The sequence below is a fragment of the Leptonotus elevatus genome, chromosome 21 (genome assembly GCF_054856555.1).
Source record: "Leptonotus elevatus isolate MCC_2025b chromosome 21, RoL_Lele_1.0, whole genome shotgun sequence".
NCBI lineage: Eukaryota > Metazoa > Chordata > Actinopteri > Syngnathiformes > Syngnathidae > Leptonotus > Leptonotus elevatus.
The window spans coordinates 10,914,865-10,942,483 of NC_141259.1; the positions used below are offsets into that span (position 1 = coordinate 10,914,865).

A 27,619-nucleotide genomic window follows, 5' to 3' on the forward strand; every position below is an offset into this window, starting at 1 on the left:
GAAAATGAAAATATCATTCGAGCAGTGAAAATTTAACTTTGCCGATTACTTGATTTTAAAAGTAACTAATTCTGGTTAAGAGTTACTTTATTAGTTACTTTCAGCAGATGCCGACAATTCTACTTTGGGGTTCTCTTGAAAAGTGACGATTTTTGGAGGATTTTTTTTCACAGAGCCCCATAAAATTGGGTGAACATGTTGATCATAACAAACCACATAAAAAAAAACTCCCAAGGACCCATACGATGTCAGCCATTTTGGGGGGACTCCTACTTGAGAATTCATCCAAATGACCATTCCAGACAAATTGCGACGCTTGTTTGCCTAAAGTGGGCGGAGCCAAATTTCAATGAACCTTTTCGAGCATTTACCATTAACTCACGTCAGCCATTTTCACTGATGCAACCCTCTTCGCTCCCGGCTGTTTTACTGGATTTTGACTGATTTTGCAAGGCCCACAGAATATTGTGTTCTATTGCTATAAAAACATGAAACCTACCAAAAGAAAGATTCGAGTCTCTTCTTTCATCAGGAAAAAAAGTATATTTGTATCTGTTTCCGTTTTGAAGCAATTAGCATTAGAATATAGCAAAGTTATTAGTCATTATTCACAAACCTGTTGAAAACACTGGAAAAAAGATCTTGTTGCAACATGGCCCTGGTTGATCTCTTATACTCTGCTGCCACCTGCTGGTCGTTTTTTTGTAATAACTACCATTGCTTTAAGCAACCTCTTCAGGCGAGAAGCTGCATCAAAGTCTTCTGTATGCTGTCGCATTAAAACAAACATTTAAAAACTTATAAACACATTTTTGGGAGTGAAGAACAAAATATTAAATAACGTATTTATACGTTTTGGGGTATGAATGATTTGAAAAATGGACCCTTCATCACTTTTTGTATATTTCTGGATGAATTCCAAGAATATTTCAATTTCTTTGATGGCTCCTAGTCCAACGTAGGTCCAAATAGAAGAAGCCGTATAAACAAGTGCTGTTGAGTAGCAGACGGATGCTTCCACTTGGCTCAGTTGTGACAGTTTTTTTTTTTTTAACTCCAAGTCCAAACAATGCTAAGTCAGACCGAAGGAGCTGCAACATTTCGCCTGTCTGGAGCAGATGGTGCTTTATGTATTCATAATAGTGCAAACATTGTAAGCGCTCTCAGTATTTGGATCCCTCGCACGCTAATTAGGCTGATAGATGTGATTAAAGTGCTAGCATGTTATTTTTTTTAATATAAAAATAAAACTTAGCAGAGGGATGTTTGCATTGGCTCCACTTGGCATTTTGGAACAAGGCGCTCGCGTGTGTCTGAGGAATATCTCAGAAATATTAACGACGTTCCCCGGCGGAGTCGTAAAAAGGCGAAAGTACAGCGCTCGATGAAATCAAATGGGCTCGCATACGCGCCGCCGTTGTTCCAACGCGACTTCCTGGGCAATTTATTGGCTTCTTTTTAATAGCCCCGGCTATTAAGACCCGGGCAGGTGATAACGGGCTCGTCACCGTCAGAGAACACATTAGACATTTATTTGCACTCCACCAAATCATCTGGAAGGACTGGCCAATGATTTTTTTTAATATTCTTTTTCAATTATTCTTAATTTGCAACCCTCCTCCCCCAACTTTTATGAGAACTGAGTTGTAATATTGCAAGAAAAAAATTGTCATGTTGAGTAATTATTTCTTACATAATAATTAACATTACTGAAACAGGTTATCAAGATACATTTTCTTTTCATATTACAACTTTTTTTGTTCATATTTTTTTTTATTAATAAATAAAAAAGAAAACATCTTGGCTTTAGTCCAGCACATTAAAATACAGTTGTTTTTAAATCCCTCATAGATAATTAACATACAACAGAAGAGAAAAAAAGTCTTGCAAAACATCCCTCAAGTATTATCGCAATAAATTGGAGGAGCGTGACGATAAGTAATCAGCCATTTCATCCCACCTCTTCAATTAGTGCAACGTGATGTGCGAGGGAGGGCAAGATTTATCTGGAAGCGACAGACACAGAGTCTCGCCGCTCGTCTTTCCACGTGGGTGAAACAAAAAATAAATTTAAAAAATCCCAAAGTCTGCAAATCAGAACCCTGCCGGGCTTGTTTGTGTGTCGCTGCGACCTTTGCGTAGGTTCGGCCTGTCGACTTCTTCTGAATTAGCATCGAAACCGAAGCCGAGTGCTTTGTTTGGGTGATCTCCGGCAAGAAAAGGCGGCCTTTGGAGAGGCGGGAAGTAAAAACACGGTTTGTACGCGTGTTTCCTCTCATCAGCATTCAAGTTAAGATTAAAGCACAGGATATTGAACAATAGCGACGAAAATTCACAAACTTGGAAAACAAGAGCAAAAGAACTTTACTCATTAACTACTGTATGTACTTTTATTCATCTTGTTTAATGTAAAATAGATCGACATAATATTCTGATATTTTAAATGCTTGTATTTTTTGGGCTTCAAGGAATATGGTGACCGCCATGCGTGGTGGGGCAGTGCCCTAGCGCCCTCTATTGACGAGCCGCGATTTTAAAGTCATCAATCGTAAATCTTAAAACCTGTTCAATATATATGACGTCAAATCTTTACGGCTAGTATGGTCAACGACTTAACCCTTCTCACACTGCACTTGCTCACTGTGAAAGTTTTGCTTGGCAGAGTGAAAAGACGACGGCGCCCCAGTTGCCAGCATGCCCATATTTGGAAGTGCTGACGTAGCAGTAAGAAAGTAAGCACGGAGAATTACTTGTAGTTGAAGTAGACCACACCTGGACACGATTTATCTTTCAATGTTGCAAAACAAAACCCTGGCTTCGCTGATTTTAAGAAGGACAGAAAGCGCAGAAAAATTAATGTGTGTGTGAGTTTAATCTCGTTCGTGAGTTTCAATTCTACCGAGACTGATTTGAAGTCTAATTTAAGACATTTATTATGGATTCCTGCATTGGTCTCATGCCGTTAACTGTAAATAAGTTTGTCAGTATAGCACCAGATCCTCTCCCATTGGTGGAGATTGTCTGACGTCACAACTGTTAAAATAAATGTACATACATGTACAGTTATCCCATATTTACTCTTTTAGTAATTGCAAAGCATTTATTCAGCAATGTGACCTGTTTGAACCATGTGGGTTGGGGTCATCTGTGGAGAGAAGTTGCAACACAGGAATTGAAACCTGAGAAGATAGCGGCTGGAACATTTTGCGGTTGAACTGTGAAATTTCACTGAAACTTTCCGCGCTGAAGAAAAACTTTTGCATTATTGTCTGCGCAATGAGTCATATCCGGGATGATTGTCACATTGCTGCTATTATATCCCCAAACCTTTTAGAACAGCAAAAGACTATGTAACCAGGGCCTACCAAATAAAAAGAGGGGATTCAGCGGAATGTGCTTCAGAACGAGTAGGAAATTGTAATCTGTGCACATCTCTGTTTCGTTCTCCTCGTAAGCAAAAATAATCTAAGTCTGTTGTCTTCCTTCCTGGTCTGTTGTTTATTAAATGTTCTAGGTTAATTAAACCTGACAACGACAACGCCAATTTCGAATCAGCTCAGCAAAGCTCCATTCTGTGGTGCCTGGGTTTGTCGATGACACGCTAAGCGCTGCTAAGTGGAGTATGAAAAGGGCATTACAGTCTTGGAAGTACGGTATACATTTGGTTTAGATGTATAGACTCTCAAATGTCTCTCCGATTTGACAAATCAGTTACAAAAACAGTATGTGTCAGTTATTGTTGTATGCATGATATTTGATTCCACATTCCACCATCTTGACCTTCTTTCTGCCGCTACCCCATTTTACATAGAGTCTGTATTTATAAAGGCCTTTGGAAAATCCCACAAGTGAGGGTCAAACTACTCACAAAAAAAAAAAGAGAACTGTAAAATAAATATTTTACCGCCGAAAGACGGTTAGCTTAAATAAAGCCTGCCAGTATTGGGGACGAGCTTGTCAAAGTTTAAAAGCTGCCCCCGACACCCCGCCCCCTTTACTGCCAGTCTGCCACTCTTCGCTTTAAGCTCTTTAAGATAAACTCTTTATGTTTAAGTAGCACAATCCAAGCTGCTGTTAGATCTGAGTGGAAATTTCTTTAGATTTGGTCTTTGATGGAGTTCTGTCCTGGCTCGGATAGCCGGTATTATCCCGGCTCCGACTGCTGCCCCGGCAATGGCGCCATTGTTTTCCTCGATCTGGAGATGGCCGCTTTCCAACGCAATCTCCTTTTGTCTCATCATCACATCTCTGTTGTAGCGTAAAGAAAGCTCTTATCTGTCTTCAGTTACTTTAATGCCTCCGAGTCACAACTCTCTCATTTTTTGGATTATGCAGCCCTCAAGGTTTTTCATTCTTCTTCCCTGCCTTCAACCTCACTTCTTTATCCCCTAAATTCGCCCCCCCCCCTCCTTTTTCTTCACAGATAGTAGGTCAATATTCACAATAAGCTTCTTATCCTAAACTCTTACTTCTCTCTCCGCATGATCACAGACTCACGCTACGCGAGAAGAGTCGCTCAACCCGATTTTCCACGTTCCATCCATCCATCCATCCTGGGGATCACATCGAGGGATGTCGGAAGCAGAAGACTTTCAAAAATGACAGACTAGACCAAAACACTGCCAGGAAATCATTAGTAGTCAACTAGAAATGACGGGAGGAAATGTAGACGTATGTTAGCTAACCCTGACGCTGCATGCTAATGTTAGCATACTCAACTATGCTTTCAACTTGATTCCTGACTGAAAAGTAAAACAGCAGTTCTGACTGATACTAAAACAAATCATAGATAATGGGATTCATGGAATTACTAAAAATGTTGATGAGTCTTAAATTCTGAGGGCTATCAGTCTGCATTTTTTTCCGAGTGCAGGAAATACGCTCATGTCAGATCTTATCAGCGAAGAAACATAAGATCCCGTCACCGTTGACTTTTATATTGCACCCTGGCCGAAAAAATTAAAAAATTACTTCACCTGATACGATTCACAGCGCAAAAAATAAACACTCTCAAATCTCAAATGAAAACCAGCCGCTCCTGTCGCCGACTCCAATTACATTTGGGCTTATCAGCGGCAGAATACATACTCCAGAGCAAATTAAAGCCCCTTACTTAATACACACAGAGTGCAATTCAATTGGACCGCATGCAGAAATCACTTCTGTGACTGCACTGCCAATCTCCCCATACGAGAGAATCGCTATTTCTGAACGTCTAATAAGATGAACCCTCACACTCGCTGCGCTAAGATAAGGAGTCGCTCGGGTGTGTGCTGAACACACACACACACACACACACACACACACACACACACACACACACACACACACACACACACACACGCGCTAACCTTCCTAAGTGATTCTGTTCTTCATTTGTCTCACAAAGCATTCAACTTTTCAAGCTTTTTTTTTTCCTACAGCAGTCTGCCTAATGGATGATATTTGATTCTGGTGACAGTCACTGTTTAGACTGGCTACTTAAGGAGTTGTAGCGGTCAGTGCTTGAAGGGATGTCAAATTCTTGGCTTCCATATCTTAGTAGCAGCACTCTAGAATAAAAATTTTTGTTAGCCTTGGTTGCTTTGAGTCCCACTTTGCCCCACTGTTTTATTGTGTTCCGCAGGGTTCAATTTTGGGGCCACTGCTGTTTTCATTGTATCTTGGTTGCATCTTAAAACATGGCATTTTCTTCCACTGCAATGTGGATGACAGTCATTAGGCAAGCCCCCTCCTCTGTTAATTTTTAAAATTTATCTTAAAACCCGTTTTTATTCTATTACTTTTGACTCAGCATTGATATAGTGTTTTATGGTGTTTAATATTTTTATGTTGAGTGTTTTTAACTGTTTAACTGTTAACTGTTTTTTTACTCAATGTACACCACTTTGTATGCAGAGATTATTGTTTTTAAGTGCTCTATAAATAAAGTTGAGTTGTGTTATAATAATACAACAAAATATAATAACTAGAGCTGCAAGCAGCTATAAAGGGCCCTCGCAATCCTGGCCAAGTTGGGATCCCATAGAACAAGAACTGTCTAAAATATAAATGTTTTGCAGTACATCAAAACAAATAAATTAGATTAAGGATTACAAATTCAATTAAAAACTGACTAACAAAATGCATTCTCTACTTTGCCCACCTCTGCTTTCGATGCTCACCGAGCTAACGTCTCAGGAGATTTGCTGACATCAAGCATTAGGGTGCTTTAACCAAGACTTTTGCTTGACTTTCAAAGTAAATGTTGGAATTGAAAATTGGGTCACGTTTGTCAACATGGAATTTTTTTTTGAGTGGAATCACTTCAAAACTAAACAAATGTATATATTTAAAAAATAATAATAAAAGCCAAAGATGGAAACGCTATGTTCACGCGTTAAGCCGACCACTGGGGTTTCGTCACTGCCCCATTGGAATACAGCGGGTCGGCCCGTCAGTCAAGACGGAGTGTGACCAAATGGCTTCCGTTTGTATGACGCAAGGGCGGGAGATATGTCATCTGTCAAACTCCCCCGAGAACGCACGACGGTTGAGATTTGCCTCGCTGCGAAAGTCACTTCGTCGAATTTGACATCTTAGTTACTCATGAATGTTTTCTGCGTCATTTCATGTACCCAAATTGCTTTGTAAATATATGTGAACTTTGTGTTTGTGCATTTCTACAGTTCACATAGTGTTCATTAAACAGCTGAAAAATACAAATTGCTCTAAAAATAAATGTGACTATTTTTTAATAACAAAAAATATAAAAATAAGTAAATAAATACATAAAGTATTATTTTTAAATCACTTTTGTGCAGGTGTGTCCGATTACATTAGATATATTGAAATATGTCGGTCTCATATGTATAAGAAGTACTACTCTGGTATCGCTTTTTCTACTATGTTCCTATGTATATTGTACAGCAGATATAAAAAGTCTTAACACCCCTTTTCAAAGCTCTAAAAAGAGGCTGTTTGGTGGAAGGAGCTATGAGCTGTTGGAAATAGCAGCCAGTATTCGCACAAAACTTTCAGGCTTCTTCTAAAAAGCAACCAAATGTCAGGAAAAGCCTACTAGAACATCTAAGCTTTATTTGGAGTTGATTGAATCACATTGAAAGGGATTGGTTCATTCTGAACATAGCCATATCCCCAGTCATGAAGGTGTGCACACTTATGCAACTTCCTTATCTCAGTTCATTTACCCCCCCCCCCCTTTCCAATTTCTGACATTTGAAAAGGGTGTGCCGTTTCTTACAGACGCACTGATGCTATTTGTGGCTATTTTTGGAAACACCTTCCAACCATGACAAACGTCTATTTATAACTGCTTGATTAGCAAAGCACAATCTTCAGCAAGCTAGTGCGCATACAAATGATACGTACTGGTAGGTTCCAGGTGGAGGTGACGGCGGAGCGGGCTGCGTTTAATCTACTCTGGTCTCAAACAGCCGTAATCCTCTTTTTCCCGCAGCACAGAACACAAAGCAATCTTATTTCAATGCCGCGACCGCGATAATCATCTCCATCTCCTTGTGCGGCCAACACGCCACCGTGCATCCTGTAATTATCCTCCTGCGCGCAGATGGCGACGTTTGATTGAAATCACTTGGGGGGCGGGGGCGGGGGGGGGGGCACCTTGAGTGGTTGATCGACGGTCTTTTCGGTAGAATGGTAAGGTAGCAGATGGAGATGTAGGTCACAGAGTACTACCCCCGTGTTACGCTCATGCTGATCTCTACGCAACCGCCGATTCCCTATCGGATCTCCAGACCCCTTTCTGAACTTCCTGTGTTCCTTTTGAATCATCTGTAGAGGCCCATGTCAGAGTAATAAGCGTGGCGTGATATCATCTCAGCTTATCGTCTCCATCCAAACGTCAACATTTGAACATGAGGTGAATAATGTTGGAAAAGCAGGAAAACGGTATCATTTGTTGTAAACAACAATTTTATGTTACAGTACATTCACAAAAATCAACCACTGTTGACATCCACTACTCGTGAAGTATAGGGACCCGGCTGACCCACAAATAGCGAAAATCCGCGTGTAATTGACGGCAGTTATGCCGGTAATGTGTTACTCAAAAATACTCAGTTATAACAATAACGACTAAACGCATTACTTCTCTTGGACACTATAGAATACATAAGAAAGAGGTACTACAGTGTTTACAGGTTGAAGTGGTGCATTCTGGGACTTCACTGTTAGCATTCTGGTTTGGGAGTGACATCACGTATGCGCCACATTTTGACAACATAAAAAACAACAATGCAGGAAGGAGAGAGATTTGTGTTTTCAAGATGGTAATCCAATCACTATTTAGAGTTTCAGCTAACGAATACATTAATGTACGTTGCACACTGTTGCAAAGTGTTATCTAGCTTTGAAAACTAAACTTGCAAAACTGCACATTTGCAGGGTCGACTGTATTGTGTTTTTTCCTCATGTAACCTATCAGCTTTTTACATAATTGTGCTCTTTCTGTCTTTCTTTCTCCTAACAAGAGGCCAAAGGCAAACATGACAGGGTTTTTACTTTCTGGACCTGGATTTGCCATCTCTGCTTCCAAGGAAGTAAAGGGCATAGTAGTGATACATCAAATTAAAAGTACTAAAATCTAAAAGCCTGGGTTGTTTGTGGTTTCGCTGCAGAAACACACGCATTTTTTTTAGTTAATATTTTCATGTATATTTAGGGTTTAATGTGTTATGTAGGCAAGTATAAATAACTGTGTCTCAGGAATTGCTTGAATGGATTGGGATAATTAGACCTTAAATGTTACTGTTCCTATTGGTTGCTAGTTTTGTTGATAATTTGGTGGGGTTTCTACCTCAGTAGCTTGTCCACTAATTGGTCAACAGGAAGTCACTTCTGTACAACAACGACAAGAGCTAAATTAATCGGCTAGTATAAATCAGCAGCTTGGTGATGAAGCACTGTCGCCACCGGTGAAAATACATCAAATTTCTGCACTGCTTATCATCATTAGGGTTGAAAACACAGATGGAAATTTTAATATGTGCCACTTCCCAGAAGCTAATTCTAAGTAAAACTGCAGCTCTGCTTACCCTTTGGCTTGTGACAGCTAAATATTGTGTTTTTGTGTGCCTAAAGATTTGTGAGCCCTTTCACTGTATCTGTTCTTTCAAAAGTTGCACTTTTAGGATTCTTTTGAAATAAAAATAAGTGCTATTTTACCAGCAAAAAAATAAGCAAGGCGATTAACGGACAATCTGATTTGACAAAGCTCTTGAGCCGTTTTTTTTCCCTAAACATCTCCGCTCGAAGCTTTGGTGCGTTAATGTAAAGGGGTTAACAAGAAGCTTAATGATGTAATCCGAATCCCGTCTGGCACACACACAGCATCCTCCCTGTGACTTTGCAGCTGAGGCGGAGGTCAAAGTCAGGAAAACTCAGTGAAGAGCATAAGAAGTTGGTAAGAGTTTATAATAACCTTGACATTGCCGTCGGTGACCTCGACCGCATTCACGAAGGCCTCGGGCTCAGACCTTCTCTCTCTCTCTCTCTCTCTCTCTCCAGTTCTCAAAGCTGTGACCCACATTTATCTCTCAGGCTAATCCTTTTGTTTCCCCGCGTGGCCTGCGAGCACCTAACCGCATCTAATCCACGGCAGCGGCGGCTTGATTCCGGCATTCGATTTCATCCCGTTCAAGCGTCTTTCCCCGACGATCGCCTCGTTTCCCTCTCATTAATCGCTTCTCATGTCTCATGCTGCTTTCATGCAATATGAGGATTGACACCTTCTCAGTTGGATGTTGTATAAATATTGACACAACACATTAAAAAGGTATATTTTGGAAAATTTATTTTTTAATAGCTTGTACAAACAAAAGCCCACCCATAGAGTGTAAACAAAGTAAATCTCGAGTTGCTACCTGTCGTGACATATTTCACTTAACTTGCATAATACTGCCCGCACATTGATTTTTTTTTTTCTGACGACGACTTGGTAGTTAGGCTAGGCCAAGATCCAGACACTTTCAACTTTCAACACTTGCTACTGTCCGAAACGTGCATTTCATGTCAAAATCAAAAGGTAAGCAGAGCTGCATGGGGTGTTGCTGGGTAAACAGATTATCTTCTGATAAGCAGCGCTGACTTGATTGCTCGGTGCAGTTGAATTAAAATGGCAACTATACTGCTTAAAAAAGTGACACTCCTAAAAATATTTGGAATTGCCTGCATTTGTTTTGTTAAATGTACATACGTTATCCCATATTTACTCTTATAGTATTGCAAAGCATGACTTCTCCAGCTGCAGAACAGGGACTGTGCCCTTATCACAAGATAAGGACTGAAAGATTTTGTTGTTGGAACGCCCTGTAAAATGAATAAAAAGACAGGGCTCGGGAGAGTGTGCCTCAGAGTTGGTAGGAGATTGTAACTGAGCACATCTCTGTCTGTTCTCCTTGCGAGCAAAAATAATCTCAAGTCTCTGACCTTCCTTCCTTGTCTATTGTTTATTAAATGTTCTAGGTTGACTGAACCTGACATGTTTAAACCCTAAATGAAACTATGATCACTGACGATCAAAATTACAAACTCTTTTTACAACATAATTCTTAATATGGCTTACAGATGTTTCGTATGTTTGTTTGATAAAAAAATGAAATACATCGGAAGTGTGCCAGTTCATGCACTTAAACACTAACTGTGCCACTTATAGAACACAGGCTAAACTTCGCTACAGCAAATGCAAGTTAGCCTCCCTATCAAGTTCAACATACTTCTCCGACATCAATTATTATTTTCCTAATAGCCAGGGCTTTGGCGCCATCTTGTGTCATTTTAGTGTCATAAAAAGAGCAGGAAAAAAACGCTTACATGAGTTTTCCAGCAAATAGCTTAGGAAAGGTTTCACAACGTGACTAAAAAAAGATTCACCCCAAAAAAAAAAAATTTGTTTGATTATTTTTTGCCTTCCTAATTGGAAGAAAAAAAAGAAAAAGAAAATAAATTCAACATAAATGGGCCTGACCGCTAATAGTACATACATATTTGCTAAGAATTGATGCTCAATACAAATGCCAAGTTTTTTCCTTGGATATTATTTCCCTAAAAATAAACACAATTAAGCAGGGGATTGTGTCCAAAAACCAGGAATAAAGAGTGATAGGTTCCCAAAAATATAAGCCAATAGGTGAATCTGCAAATGCCAGACCACAAATATACGGAGGTCCACTGTACAACATTAGTCAACCTCATGACTGTTTACAGGATTGACGAGTTAATATTTGCATAAAACAAAACCAAATTTCTCAAACTTCTCATAGTTTTGCATTCTCTTGGCTACTTGCAGCGACAGCTTGACTCAAGCTGAGTTCAATCTATTTCTGAACGTTCCCTGCATGCACCTGGGCCCATTAATGAGCCAGCAATTTCCTGCATGACTCCTCCAAGAGGTGGATTTTGTGCTTGAAAGGTTGAATAAATCCAGTCAGGACGGGGAAAAAAACACACTTTGACATTTAATTAAAGAAACAAGTGAAGGAGACTTACGTGTGCAACACAAAGTGGGAGTCAAAAGAATGAGTCAACAGAAGCCGGGTTGGGCCGGTGAATGCCTTGTGATTCACAAGTGGCAGGGATTGGAGAACTTTTCAAAAGAAAATAATTCACACAAGGACTTGTTTGAGTTCCGCTACTACTTGAGTTGATAATATCCTAGAGAAACGTTCATTTCACTATCAAACTTAAGGCAGACTCAACAAAATGAAATGAATACAAGCCCCCAAAAAACGTCCACCTGTTGGGCCCCAATTACGAACTCGTCGTTTGTTCTTTTGTCCACACAAAACTCTCCGGAACCAGCGGAAAACACAAACCCGGCAGCTCTCCAACATAAACAGCTGCGCAGCAGCAGGTATGACATAAACATCAATACACCATTGACTTGCTTTTCCACTCAGTGCTGAAAAAGCTCCTTTAACGCTATTTATTTTGTCTTAGTGACCCTAAAAAATACTACCCCCGTGAGTAATTAGAATGCAGTCATTTGCCAACATTGTCGTTGTAAGTAGACATTGAGTAATGCGATTTAATTTGGACCGCATTCTTTTTAAAGTCCAAACTGGACAGTTCGTATGCTGTTGAGAGTCACACAAACAAGTGTAATACACGTTTCTTTTTGATCATTTTATTTTATTTTTTGTCATAATTTTTTTGGTATCATTATTTTATTTGGTATACGAGTCTGTCTATCATGAGTGAAACCACAAAAAAGTCTCAAAAACACATGCCTGGAAATTAGACGTAGGAAGTCTGCCATTTTGGTTTGAAGCAGCCATTTTAAGGTAATTTTCTCCATTCAAAAATGGACTACTACTACTAGTAGTTTTGAATGCATTGGTTGATCAAAAATGTTTTTTTTTATTATTACATATTTATGTAAAAAATAAAAAATAAAAATCTACATTATGTACATACTCCACTTCTCATCCAAGTAAACTGTTTTGATCAGGAGTTCAAGCATTTATGCCTTTATATTAGACATAGGAGGTCTTCCATTTTGGTTAATGCAGCCATTTTGGTTTGAAGCAGAGGTGGCAAATCCAAGTCCAAAGTAAAACCCCTTCCACAGTTTGGCTTTAGCCCCTTGTGCTAGCTAGCAAGGTCCCTTCCAAGTAAATGTGTACCCGAGGAGCTAGCTAGCTAGCTTTAGCTGGCTGGAGAGCTCACTATGGCTAGCACCTCTAGCTCAAAAAGTAAAAACTGCCACAGTTTGGCTTTAGCCCCTTGTGCTAGCTAGCTAGCTCCCCAGCAAGTAAATGTGCACCCGATGAGCTAGCTAGGGAGGAACCCTACAATATGTAAACACTCCGCTCCTCATCCAAGTAAACAGTTTTGATCAGGAGTTCAAGCATTTACATGCTTGGTTTTTGTGAGTACACAAAAAGGGCGAAAGAGAGGTCGCCACCTCAATATGGATGGTGGGTGTCGCAAGCATTGCTTGTGAAAGGTGCACCCAGAGCGTCCTTTCATTCGGTTTGTCATGTGCAAAGGATTTCACAATCCACAAGTGTCGAAAAGGGACAAGCAGTGTCAGAGAGAATCTGCGTCCTCGCTCTCGCGACTCGCTCAGAGCAGGTCGGGCCACGCGGGTTGAGAGTTTCCGTGCTGCTGCTTTTAGTCAGACGTCACCCTACGGAGAGTGGACAGTCGTCGGAGCAAATGTTACACTTTGGACCGCTCGATGTGTCGCGAAGTGACGGATGCTTCCAGACGGAGGCCGGCTGCTGCTGTTGCCTTGAGGGGCCGAATGTGGGAACACGGCGAGAGGGCTTAAGCGCCGTTTTTTTAATTTTTTTTTAATCGGGCAGGAAGACGAGGAAAATTAGCCAAAATACAGATAACCCAAGTTTAGCATTTGGGATACATTCCTGATTGCAGATTATACAGGCAAGATGATGCTAAATCCCGAGCACAATCGGACACATTTATCCAAACCGAAAATCTTCATTTTACACTACTGTAATGTGGCAGCTAGGAATATATGACGCTCAGCGATTTTTTAAATTTAATTTATAATCAACGCTAATGTCATCATCTCCAACATGCTGACTCCTCATTAAAACCTGCTTCACAATGCGTCATATGGTGAGGAATGCTTTATACACACAAAAATATATATATATATAAAATCCTTCTGGAGATTAAGCATCCCCCTCCTGCTAATTGATCTCATCATTGCTGGATAATAGTTTGTTCTCAGCAGGAGTTGATAATTTATTCTTTTGAATACGTAATATTTAAAATCACAGCCCAGAATGTGGGTTAATGTACCTGGGGACAAGGCAGAGCGGTGATGATGATGGTGATGTCGGCGGGGGGAAGAGTGAGGCGATGATGAGCTTCCAATCGTCAGGCCAAGCGAGTCCTGTCTGTGGCGGATGATAATGTGGCTTGTAAACGTCCGCACGTCCCGAGGTAATGATATGGCGAGGCGTGCTGGGCCCCTGCCGGATGGCGCTCGTCTGATGGCACCGATGACCTGTTCCCTGTTAAGAGCTGGGATATGGGAGCCGCAGCACGGCTCCATTAGCTGGGCGTCATGGAGGGAAACACAAGGGCAAAAGGGAGGAGGGGAAAACAAAGCAAAAACATGAGGGGAAGTTTAAAAGTGTTTTTGTTAGCTAACAGCGAGCGCCGAATTATGGCTAACGAATAGCAAATACTTTATGACTGTACTTAAGTCGATTTTTTTTAGCGTTAACTGTTTCTTTTAATGATGTTTAAATTTTATTTTTTACATTACAATCACATATTTGTACTTTTTTGTCCAGATGGGCTAGTTAGCATTAGAGCTATCCTTTTTCAAAAATGGAGCTGAGCATAAAACAAAAGCAAATTGAGCATAATTTAAAATAAAAATGGGGTTAACAGGATCTAAAAAAAAAAATAATAATAAAGTTAAAATGAGAAATGGGTTAGCAGAATATCATGTAAAATGTCGGCATGAATGTGGGAACGTAGTCACCGAAATGTGTAATACTGCTGAAATGGCAAATGAGAGTACTGGGGCTCTATTTTCGTGAGCAGCCAAAGTCTGGCTAGACTTTGTTTTGCTATTAACTCATTTACTCACAGCTATTTTCAATGAAGCAACCCCCTTCGCTCCCGGCTGTTTTACTGAATTTTAACAGATTTTTCAAAACACAGGGGAATAGAGCTGCAACATGGCCCTGGTTGAGCTCTTATACTCTGCTGACACCTGCTGGTCGTCTTTTGTAATAACTACCAAAGCCTTCTAGCATAAATAAACATTTTAAAATAACGTATAAATAGATTTTTGGGGCAATGGCAATATTTAAAATGGAACGTTTTTATACGTTTTTGGGAGCAGTGTGTGTGAAGTGCCTTGCCCAAGGACACGACAACACATGACGAGAGCGGGCATCGAACAGCCGACTTTCTGGTTACTGAACGACCGTCTCTACGCCCTGAGCCACGACCGCCACAAATAGTAATCATTGTCCAATTGTTTACCATCTATTATACCAGTTCATTGGCCTAGTGGTAGAGTGTCCACCCTGTGACTGGGAGGTCGTGGGTTCAATCCCAAAAGACTATTAAAATCCTACCTGCTTGACACTCGGCATTTAGAGCTGGAATTAATATCCAGCTCTGTTCGAAGGTTAAAACAGACAGGAAGAGGAAAAAAGCAAACAAAGGGCCACGCACCTGTTTTGTCAGAGCCGTTAGCTTCAACCTGTTGCTCTCCACTGGCAAAGCTTGAGATGATTTCCATTTCCCAGACGCGGCGCCGCCCTCAGGACACATTGAGCGACAAAGCAGCGGAGGCCATTTCTCCTCACAAAAAGTTGGCCAAGAAAATGACAAATCTCTTTTGGAGGAAAAAAAAAAAAGGCACATTAGGCGAACAACTTCCAAGGCCTCTTCAATAGCAAACGCCCACGGCTAATTAGCAGCCGAATAGACACTCGAATCATTCTGAACTGCTTTTTCCTCAAAAAGGTCAGTGAAAATTGAAGATTTCAAGAGCACTTCGAATGAATTAATCAACTATCATAACTATCAAACCGACATGTTACAGAAGAGGATTAGGGCCAGTGAAGAGGAAAAAAAAAAAAGTTTGCTGGATTCTGACTTTACCCTCAGATTTCTGACTTTGTGACGTAGGGCTACAAATTGTGGAGGAAAGAAAGTCAGAATTCTGAGAATAAAGTCAGAATCCTGGCAGACTTTTTTTTCTCTTCACTGGCCCGATGCAATAAATCAATTTAATTATTTTAAATACAATACTTTATTTACAGTGAGGTTTTAAGTAACAGTTCCATCCCATCCATCCACTTTATATAATGATTGATTTGCAAGAACGTACCAACAATTTTTTCAGTTCTATTATCGTCATGGCGGTTTTGGTTGATTACCATTAATACATTGGTGATGTCACGTGGTCTGCCATGGATGGCGCGCTCGTTTCTAGGAACTACTGTTCTTTCTCCCAAATCTTCCTGCTTGTGCATCTCAAACCAGGTTTACTTTACACCCCCACAAAGCTGCTTGCCAAAGCTCGCTTGAGCTGCGCCTTCAAACTTCGGAGCCTTGTTTTTTTTTGTGTTGCGACTAGGGCGCGCGGCAGCTTATCTAAATGAGGCATAGTAGACGCGTGACATAATCACGTTGAAGGGATGCAAGCAGCCTGCCAGGAACATCACTCCTAGCAACTCCTGTGTGTTGCATTAGTGATGATTTAGCAGGAAGGCTCCTCAGGCCCCCGGATCGCTTCTCCTGAGCGGCGGCCAAGCCCGGAAAAGCTCGACCCCCTAGAAAAATAAAACAACAGGCCAGAGTGTGCATAGATACACAAACACAAGCGCTTCACAGGCTGTTGTTCATAACCTTCCACTCACAAAGCCCACCTCCCTTTTCAGTTCCCAAAAAATAAATATAGGTCATTCCGGGACTAAAAATGGCTCTCCGGGCCTGAGGCGTGCCAGAGCATGAAATAGACTTTACAGCACGTCCACCAAGAAACTTTGCTTTTTGCTGTTGCCCATTTTTCATCCTGCCGCGTCGCTGTAATCTAACATATGGCGTCCACATCCACCCCCACACAAGCCCGCCTCCCTTTTAGCTTCCGACCTGAATAAGATATCAGCAGTGTGCCAGGTTCGGGAATATGACAGGCGAGACGCGCACATCCAGATAATGCGGTTGCGGAACACTCCGACAATGATATCCACCTCTGCCTTTCACACTTGTCCTGCACTGATAAGCAACAACTCGGGGGTGGATTGCGAAACGCGGCCTGCAAGTGCGTGCCGATTCAGCATAATTATTTCCGGCATGGTTGCTCTAACCCCAATATGAACTTTGACAATCGCATAATCGCTACATCATGTATAGAGTTATTTTGGTGCCCGATCAAAAAAGTATCAGAAAACAAACATTATGAAATATTGTCATTAATGTGAATAAAGACCAAAAAGTCAAATGAAGAACTGATAGCTTCATGTTCAAGTTGGTGTTAGATCTTGTATTGTTCTACTTGAGTAGTGTGAGTACTTTTGCCACCAAAGTAATCAGACATGTTTTCACCAACCCCATGAACGAAATCGCCATGTTTTTTTTCTTCCCCCCAATTTGCTGCGTTGTGATATGTGTACTGTAGCAGAAGCCAAGTCTTCAGTTGTTTGACATGAAGTCAAACATCCACAAAGCAGGTTTGAGGTGTACAAACAAGGAGATTCTTATTGCCTTGAGTTTTTAATTCAAGCTTGCCATCCGTTTAAACCTTTTTTTTTACACAACTTCCAAACTGCTTCAGATGGTCTCTCAAAAAGAAACAAAGGTTGAATGAGTCATAAATTCTGGTTAATAAATGGCCGGTGACGCCACACTTTTATTTACATGAAAGTATTATTGCAGTATCAAGCAGTTTCTTAGACTCCAGCTAAGGTTAACTGTAAATCTAAACACACAAAACAAAGAAAATTGGACACAGTTTCCACTTTAATGCAAACACACCTGGTTTAGCTTTATTTCCCGAGCGTAGCTAGCTCAAGGCTAACGCACAATGGAAAGCGCCATTGACCCGCTAACGCTAAGTAGCGCGCTTCTCGCGGCACTTTTATCACTAAAAATAACCGCTTTTCATACAAAAACGCCTTAGCAATGTATACAGAGAAGCATATTAACAATACTCACCGGCATATGGTTTTCTTACGCTGCAAAAACAACTTTTATTGGCATAACTTCATCGTGAGTGGACTTTTTTTTTTCTTCTACTCTCTAATGTGGCTACAATTTGACAGTGTATTAGAACGCGGGGAACCACACTGCCCCAAGTGGCAAAATCGCGTACAACATGAACATCGCTAAAATAGCGCTAAAATCATTTAAATAAAATCTTGCAAAATGGCTGCCCTGAGATGGATAGTAACGGGTTGATTTTGCTGCAGAATTAATACTGAAAGCTCAATCAGAATACTGTGTTTATAGTGGGGCCGCATAGAACATATTGTAAAGAACAGTTTTTGACGAGACTTTATCTTAAATCGGTCGCCCCTTAATAAGAACATGGTGTGCAAATGTTGGCTTAGATGCCCAGTGTGAGGGTAACGATTATATATCACCATATCAATATGTTGTCCCACCCCTAGTGCTAATATATACTAAACTAAGAGCAAACCCGCAGCTAAAAGTGTCTCAATGGGGACATTTAACAGCTCTATTTGCTTTCCACACACTCAGCAAACTTTTGGTCTCAAATTACTTCTTTTTTTTTTCTTCTTGTTTTTGCCTTTCCAAGCATTCTCGCCTCCCGAGTTTTAATGTTTAGAACTACCGTGGACGTGTCTCAAAATGGCCTAATGTTTATTTAAACCTCAAGGGCAGCGGCGGGTGTGCGAGTCTGTGGTGTTTTCCTACATCCAGCCAGCCGACCCTGGAGCCATTCATCAGGCCAGGCGGCGCATTTTAGACTTAAGGGAGGTAAAAAAAAAAAAGGGGGGGGGGGTAACTGCGGCCGCCACACAGGGTGCGACGTCATGCAAAGCCCGCAAAGCAAAGGGTGTGTCCAAGAGAGGAAATTACAGGAAAGGAAAAGGGGAGGGAAAAAAAAGTGTCATTTTCTTTCCGAGTTTGAGAAATGCTTTGAAACAGCAAACACCACACTTAACACAAAGGCTTGATACGATGGTTTTAAAAAGTCTACACACCCCTGAGCAAGCGGCAGGTTTCTGTGAGAAAACGTTTCCACCATTGTTGTGACATGTAGTTGTTGTTGTTTTTTTTATCTTTGGGAGTTTAAGTAAAATAAACAGCTGAGAATGTGGTTGCACAAGTGTCCACATTCTTATAACTGGGGATGCTGCTGTTCTCATAATTAAATTATATTCAGTCATTTTAATGGGAGTCAGACTCAGGACACACATGCCACCAATCCACCCCAAATGAAGTTCAGATGTTCTAGTAGGCTTATCCTGACTTTTTTGCCTTCTAGCAGATGCCTGAAGGTTTTGTGACAATAATGGCTACCATTTCTAACCGTTCACAATTCACTCCACTTCAGAGGGAATCCAAATACATTAAGAAAGGTATGCTGTGGTTTGATGAAAGCAAGGTTTGGGTATTTTTTTTATTTTATTTTCCCAGCTAGAAGTGGGGCTTTAAATAAGGTGGAAGAAGGAATTCCAAACAGTTCCAAATGTGAGCCAGTTAGTGCAAAATCTTCAGGCCTAGAAAGCCAAAAGTAGTCAGGAAAAGCCGACTAGAACAACAGAACTTTATTTGGGGTTAATTAACTGAGTCTAAATTTAATTATGAACACAAGACACATCCCCAGGTATAAGAGGGTGTGCACACTTGTACAACTACATTAGTCCCCTCCCTCGTTTTTTTTTTTTTTACTTTTTCATAAATATTTTAAGTTTACGGTCATTTATAAGTCACAATAGTGGTGGAAAGAGTTGGGGGGGGCTGATATTGTTCATCTTGGTCTTTTTTTTTTTTGGGGTGTGTAGACGTTCCATAGACTTTCTATATCCACTGTATACCGTTTTTGCTGTTTGCACTGAGGAAAAAAAACACATTCAAAGGAATTCTGAGTCGCTATTAAAACACTTCACGTTGTCTGGTTTAAAGAGAGACTTGAGCGTAGACAACAAGCGGATCGCGGCCAAAAGGAGCCCAAAGATCTGAAAGATCAAAACAGGAGGAGGGAGGGAGGACGGAAGGAAACCGGCCAACATCGTACTCGGTGGATCCAATTTTAGTGTGAAGTGCCGCCAAAATGCTCCGACTGGAATGTGGAAATAATAAACACTCAAGACAGAATCAAGAAGAGTGCAAACACAAGTGTATATTTCTATATATAGATATATAGATATATATATCTTCTTTTATTTCAATAATTAAACCCACTAAAAGTTGCAAGTACAACTTTTGAATGAAAGGCACAGGAACAATCAGACAACGCTGATATAATAATACTCCAAAGGAAATGGACAGTACAAAAGTGGACAGTTAGTCACGCACGTACAAACTCCTCGAAGGCGGGGGGGGGGGGGGGGGGGGTCACTTCTCCAGAACGAATGGAAATGGATCAGCCACAACAAAGACGCATGTTCAAAAAGCCAGGAGCCAATCTATTCTTCTGTCGTTTCCCCGTTTGTATTGCTCTTCCAAAACGGTCACGGGTGACGTCGTCGAGAAAGCCGACAGGTGTTGACCAGGCTACGCGACGCTCTGCTGGGCACGTTTCATTCACGACATCGAGAGGGATGACAAACGAGGTGTACTGGGCGGCAACGTGTACAAAGTATTCCTTCCGAGATCTTTTGCTTACCGTGAAGGGCGAGGTGTCAAAAATCCAACGGTGTGCGTGAAGACGGCAAAACAAGAACGCTACAGTGCTTCCGCAAATAGTGGCGTTTAATTCCTTGGATGGGGGAAGAGTCTACGTTCAAGTGAAGGTGGAGAAACAAAATATGGAAAAGTGCCTCAAACACTGCTGCTTTTGTCAACAAAAACAAAGCATTTTCCCCCAGAGAGTTTATTAGACAATAATTCTATCCCAACTGCATTTTTTTAAACTTAATTTAAGAAAAGATACACTTAAGAATAGGGCTGGGTTAAAAAAATATATTGAATAATCAATATCGAATTGGTTTTGCTTTTTGAAAAATTATGTTCCATAATAGATCAATATTGATAGACTTGAATTGGAAAAAAAATCTAAATCGAAACGAACTGACATCTTGTGAATCAAAATCAAATCGATTAAGGAAATTAGAATCAAAACGCCTTGGTAAGGGCTGCTGTTTTGATTAGCAACTGAATTCAAATGCACTCTGAGGTTAAAGACCATGTACAGTCAATTCAGATGTTTGTTTCTAAATACATTTTGAAGATAATTGCTGAAAATGTATGCAAAGACTGAGAACGACGTAGCCCTCAATTGTGGTTAGCGTTAAAAAAAATTGTTTTACCTTTTCAGCTTGAAATGTTTTCATTTTACAGGAAGTTAAATTATTTTGCTGCAAATGAAAGTTCACGAGTAAAAAAAAAAGAAAAGGAAAAAAAAAAAAGAGTGGTCTCCTCATAAAGGAAAAGGGCACAGGCAATTTGTTTATACCAGGACTCCATACGTGGGCCTATCTCAGGAGGTGCTGCTGTTTTGATTAGCAGCTAGGTTTAAATGGGCTCAATACAGTTTACAGAATGAGGTATTAACAGTTCCACGGGGATGACATAACCGTCCAATAGAGGGAGGACCACTATTTGCGGAAATGTAAACTAAAAATGATCCACTGATAAACGTTTATGAGTTTCAGGCAGGTGAACAAATTCTCTCTCAAGTTCTCTATTTTACCTTCAGCCTCTTTGGTACATCGGCTTTATCGTCACCGGACTGTGCAGTTATCTCCTTCCTTTTTCCTATGTGGATATCTGTTCTCACTTGTTCCTAAAGGGTGGTGAAAGGAGAAAAAAAAGATGACAGACCCTGCGAACGATGCGATTGATTGGAGCAGCAGACAATTCAGCCTCATCAAAGCTGCATCCTCAGTTCCACCTGACAACAGGAGATTCACGCTACCTCTGCATTCCCTGCAGCATGCTACGAAGGGGGGGGGGGGTCAAAATCAGTGGTGCAGCAAAAATGTAAATGCAACATCCATTTAAATCTAGTCATGAAAGAACGGGGGATAAAAAAAAAAGGATAGACCCCGCAGGCAAACTTTCATAGGTGTTCGATTCAATGTTGTCATGAAACGCGATGATGAAATGAGGCGGCAAGACGGGGGGGGTCGTGTGTTCGTATGGTGGTACTGGGGGGGGGGGGGGTTTCAGCGCCGCTTGGTCGCGCACATGTTGCATTAGCCTGCAAGCTAAAGTGCCGCTCGGAGCCCGCCCCCTTCCTTTTAAGATGGCGCAACCATCCGAGAAGCTTGCTCCTGATTCCTATCCTGCTCTCTGCATTCAGAATCTCGTTAGTGGCCGACGACTCTTCTCGGGCAGCAGCAAAGTCGCTCAGTCAGTCGATAAAACCGAAGAGTCTTCCTATCGCCTTCCCGCTCCTGTGCAAAGGGGAGCTAATGACATCAAGGATCTCAAGTTTGGAGCTCATCAGGGGTCCGGGATCCAGTCTCTGGGCACGTCGGGTTGACGCCAACTCCGTCAATTAGCTGGCGGGCGAGGAAGCGGCCGACAGCCGCGTGAGGTACTCGCGCAGTTCCTTGGCCGCTTGGAAGCGGCCGTAGCGCTTCTTGGGCTTGGTGCACTCGTCCAGCAGCGCCTCCAGCTGGCCGTCTTTGGCGATGTGGGCGGGCGGATCGTGGAGGAGGCCCCCGGTGGTGCCCCGCCACGTGGCGTAGCGCGACAGCAGGTTCTGGCACACGGCGTAGTAGTTGTGGTCCACGGTGACCCGGGAGCACAGCGAGTCCTTGGAGAATGACAGGCAGGCCTCCCGGTCGCACTCCTCAAAGCGGCTCTCGTACCACACGTCGTAATTCTCGGGCTTGTCTGCAGGGGGGGTGACAAAGACATGTTGCTATGACAACGCGGTCCCAATTTAATTCCACCAAGTAGATGATCAGTGCACGTATTTGAATTGTTTGTTTATATTGGGTAGGTAGAATGTCTATCATTTATATTGTATGGAATTCATATGAGAGAAAAAAAAAACTTGTTTTTCTGGACCTTTGTTTTTCAGATTTTTTTTCTGTTTTACGGTTTTCTTTTTCTGTCATAAAACAATATTCAGAAATTTACTCAGAAAAACAGGAAACATTCAGAAAAACGAGGCAAAAAAACAATAAAAAAAGCACCCGTTTTTTTTGGAGTATTTTTTCTCATGATTTTTCCCGCCTGTTACTGAATTATTTTTTTCTGTCCCCCAAGATATATTCAGAAAAACAGGAGGAAAATTTACTCAGAAAAAAAGGGGAAATTATTCAGAAAAACGGGACAAAACAACAAAAAATTATATATATATATATATATATATATATATATATATATATATATATATATATATATATATATATATATATATATATACACGTTTTTTTCATGATCCCCCCCCACCCCCTTTTACTGAAAAAAAAAATTATGCCGAATTTTTTAAATAATTATCACTCATGTGAAACAATGATACAATGACAGACAAATAAAGACTGGATTCTGATTTAAATTCCCATTTAACTGCCATATCCAATTTAAAGAAATTGAGTGTGAAGCTGTTATGTGATGTCAAAGCAGGTTTAGTATGGATCTTATCCAGGTTGCATATTTGGCAGCTATGTAACATGATCAGATGCTTACATAAGTGCCTAATCTTATCCTGGTTGAACACAAATTAGCACACTTCCAGAAGCCGCTATGTCAAAGCAACTTCATCAGGATCTGATGTGAGATTCGGTAGCAATCCAGCTCAAACAATCCCATGTTTAGAAACTGATTCACCTTCAAATTTTAAGAGTATATAAGCAAGGTTACACGATGATGAAAATAATGCAATATTTTGCAATTGAAAAAAGGTACACTTTTTCTTCTTCCTCGAACTGGCATTTTTATAAGAGGAGCTGGGCGCAGTTTGACAGATAACGAGCAATTCTTCAACGCTTGCTTCAAGCTACTTGTCACTGCCAGTTAAAGTTTTTAGTACCAGTATTTTTAAGAGTAACTGGGTGCAGTTTGACGGAGCGAGCAGTTCTTCAAATGCTGGCTTCAAGCTATTTGTCACTCCCAGTTAAAGATTACTGTAAACAGAATTAAGCAACGAACGTCCACAATTTCAAGCCTCATGTCATAGATGCGTGTAAACAGCAGATATAAGATACATTTACTATAAGATATACTTGACTAACCGGGTAAAAAAACATTAACTTGGGACTGTAATCCTGCACGCTACAACATAGTATGTTATATTAAAATACAGATAGATTTCAAACAAATGACCCTATACACAATTTGTGCAGTTTCTTTTTTACTATTATGAACTGTCTGAACAATAAATCAGACAGGGAAAAAAAAGTGTTGCTTTTCACATGCCTTGTTTAAATATTAACTCATTCACTGCCATTGACGGCTATAGACGTCAAATTAATTTAAACTATTTCCATTAATTTAAATTTTTTTCCACTTTTGTTAACAAGAGTATGAAAACCTAGGAAAAAAAATAGTGTACATTTAGAACAGATATAAAAGTTGTGATTAATCGTTAGTTAACTATTGAAGTCATGCAATTAATCACAATTAAAAGATGTAATCGGCTGAAGCGATAAAAAAAGAAAAAAAAAGAAAAGATTATTAAAAATTGTAATCGTAATTAATCGCATTACTTCACTAGTTAACTCACGATTAATCACAAATTGTATATCTGTTCTAAATGCACAATAAAAATATTCTAGGTTTTTATACTCTTGTTAACAAAAGTGGGGGGGAATTTAAACTAATAGAAATAGTTCAAATTAATTTTTGACGTCTATAGCCGTCAATGGCAGTGAATGGGTTAAACAAGGCCACAAGTCTCAGCAGCCACGGGAGCTAATCTAATTTTTCATTTTTATTTTTAAATGTAATTTGGTCAAGTTTATTTAATATTTGTTATTGAATTATCATCCCCTGCCTACCTTTTAATGATTTGTGTTTTGCCATGGTTTTCGGTTCTTTATGGGTATCAAAGCATTTAGTCCGATTTTTTTTGAGTAGCATTAATATGTATGTTAATGCCAAATCAAATTTCAATGAGATTGGTGCAAGATTTGAACAAAATGTGCCGTCTGAAGGTGAGACGTGATGTGAAATTCAACCCAAATTTGAAGCAAATGTAACCTGCCAAATTTCTTCAGCACAGTTTGTAATTTGTTGATTAGGTTTTTTTTGTTTCGAACTCAGAGGACTGCTGTACACAAATGCAATTAACTGTTCAACTAGAAAGCATCCATCAAAATCGAGAATGAAAAAAAAAATTAGGGCCAAGGTGCAAAGCAAGCTTTCCAAACTCCAAACGGGGGAATATATTTCATCCCACGCGGCCAAACAACACATCGAACCTTTTCATTTGGCACCTGCGCCACTTTCAAGATTTATCAAGCAAATACAAATTCCTTCTGCGGCTTATTTCTGACCACTTTTCTCTGAAGTTGAGAGAATGGTGTGTGGGTGGAGGGATCCAAGAAATTAAGCGAGGAGTGATGAGGAGGGGGAGGGGCGGAATTCAGGTGTGGGAGGGGGGGGGGGGTGCGTGGGTGAGGGTACCCACCAGCGGATGCAAAAACTTGGGTTATCAGTGTTAATGCACTCCTCAATCAAACCATCAAGTGTTGCCCTGCAAGGAAATGAGTCCACGCGCGCACCCCAACCCCTCCAAAATAGGAGGGGCGCATCAACATCAATCAGCGAGGTTGATTAAGATAGATCTCCTTGCATGCACACACTTGGAGACGAGGTGACAGCAATTAATGTTTCTGCGCTGCTCGTCTCCACTGATTGACAGACGGCATCAAGAGAAGGTACACACACACACACACACACACACACCTAAAGCAGTAGGACCGACTATATAAAAATAAGACAAAGAGGGTCTTCTCAAGGATGATGCTGAGCTAAGCAGGAAAAAAAAAAAGGGATGGGGCAAGGAGAGGGTTCAGAACAGAAAAAGAAGCTCATCATTTTCTTTTGTTGGGTTTAAATTGCGGGCCCAGAGTGTGACGAAACGTGCCATTCCAAAAGCGGAGAAAATCATTTTCAGTGGAAATGGACGGGAGAACATGAGGTTTGTGCATGGTAGGTCACGTCGTCTCTGTTATTTCCCGAGGACCCTCTCATGAAAAAGTACATCATTCATTGTAACTACGAGTATGTCTTGTCACTGGGACGACAACCTTAAAAAAAGCTAGCGTTTCGGCACCCTTGACATTTACAGAATGAGTAACATTTGTACCTTCATGGTCCTGGGAAAGAGAACAAAATACTACCTTGCCATTACTATGGGCTACATTAACTTGTTTGCTCCCCAAAATGCATAAATACGTTCTATTTGAAATGTTTGAAGTGTCCCAAAGACGTATTTATATATTTTTTTAATGGTTTTTTTATGCTAGAACGGCCAGCAAGTGGCAGCAGAGTATAAGAGATCAACCAAGGCCATGTTGAAAACAAACTGATTTCCCCACAGTACTAAACAGATTTGTGAATAATGATAAAACTTAGCTATATCCTAATGCTAATTGCTATAAAATGGAAACAGATACAAATATATATTTTTTCCTAATGAAAGAAGAGACTAATCTTTCTTTTGGTAGGTTCCATGTTTTTTTAACAATAGAACACGATATTCTGTGGGCCTTGTAAAATCAGCCCAAATCCAGTCGAGCAGCCGGGAGCAAAGGGGGTTGCTTCAGTGAAAATGTCATAATGAAGTGAAGGTTGATTGTGCTTTGAGGATTACAAATGGACTCCTACTAACAACTAGGGCTGCAACAAACGATTATTTCAGCAATCGATTAATCTGTCGATTATTTTTCAATTAATCAATTAATCGGATTTCCATCCCTTTTTTTTCAAAACCAGGACATAAATTTAAATAAACTGTGCACAAACTTATTAATTGTGTTTCAGTTACTGATTTGGTCTGTAATGTGAGGAAAATAGGCAAAAATGTTGATAATTTGTTTTCCCCAAAGTAAAAGTAATTGTTTTATGGAGGACTGTAGAAATCAGTGAATATTTACTGTGGAGGAGTTGAAATTCCAATAATTTGGACAATTTTACATATATTTAAACTATTTATCGATGATCAAAATAATGATCAATTAATTTGGTAATTGATTGGTTGTCAATCGATTAATCATTGCACCTCTACTGACTACAGTATATACCAAGCACGTCCGTCTTCCAAACTTAGCCATCTTGATTATTTCAGTTAGAAGCACCATGAGTGTGTTACTTAACCTACCACAAATTTTGCTCACCGTCAATGTTGTTATAGTCATTGTCTCTTGGTTTGACTCTAAAAAAAAAAAAAGCATCTTGAATTCTAATCTCATAATAATGAGTTTCAAACTAGGACTCAACAGAGACCACTGTTCGATCCGAGCGCTTCAGGTCGATGAGGTAAAAACTCAACTCCCCGCAGTGAAGAGTCAGTGTGAGGAAAGTCAAACGGGTTCAGTTCAAACACTCGGTATTGAAGGAAGAAGCTGTTCCTCCTGAACCACACAGACAGTTCCTCCCTTTTTTTTTTTTGCAAATTCAATCTCAGATGCTGGCTCACGTATGTCGTCTTTTTGTGTGCGTGTGTGTGTGAGCTTTGTGCTAAAGTTGACCCATTCAGCAGTAGTACCTCCTGTTCGCTGAAACGTTTTCATATTACTCAATAAGCATCACGCTGACCAGCAAATAGAGTTTTGACAAATGTTACAGAATGCCTCAATGTTAGGGTTGGTATTTTAACCCATTCCCAAGTAGCAGTGAGCATGAAGCGAAACCTGCTATTAAACCGATTACAGATCTCGTCAGTACCTAAAGTCAAGGAACTGGCCGTTAAGTGTTTATGGTTGGTGAGGGAAACTGGAACATCACGGCATTGCCAGGTGTTAAGTGTGGTCCAAGGTGGAATCAAACCTGCAACTCTCTTGCT

The 27,619-nt window shown here is 40.5% G+C and overlaps 2 protein-coding genes across 10 annotated transcripts in view; both read right to left on the reverse strand.

Annotated features, from left to right (window-relative positions):
• Positions 1-18,079, reverse strand: part of LOC147155834 (uncharacterized) — a 116,577-nt gene extending 98,498 nt beyond the window's left edge. Inside the window, exons 1-4 of one of the 9 annotated variants that reach the window (XM_086065434.1) lie at positions 17,680-18,079; positions 16,152-16,295; positions 15,190-15,352; positions 13,792-14,016 (exon numbers count right to left, since the gene is read on the reverse strand). In XM_086065434.1, the coding sequence (XP_085921560.1) occupies positions 13,792-14,016; positions 15,190-15,256 (292 nt within the window). In that variant the 5' untranslated portion in view covers positions 15,257-15,352; positions 16,152-16,295; positions 17,680-18,079. The other 8 variants (XM_086065430.1, XR_015091925.1, XR_015091924.1 and 5 more) reach the window with 8 other exon arrangements.
• Positions 18,080-19,833: 1,754 nt separating this feature from the next.
• dipk2ab (divergent protein kinase domain 2Ab) overlaps positions 19,834-27,619 on the reverse strand; it is a 30,750-nt gene continuing 22,964 nt past the window's right edge. The window contains exon 4 of the mRNA XM_086066648.1: positions 19,834-22,497. Coding sequence (XP_085922774.1) covers positions 22,157-22,497 — 341 coding nt within the window. The 3' untranslated portion in view covers positions 19,834-22,156. The remainder of the gene's footprint in view (positions 22,498-27,619) is intronic.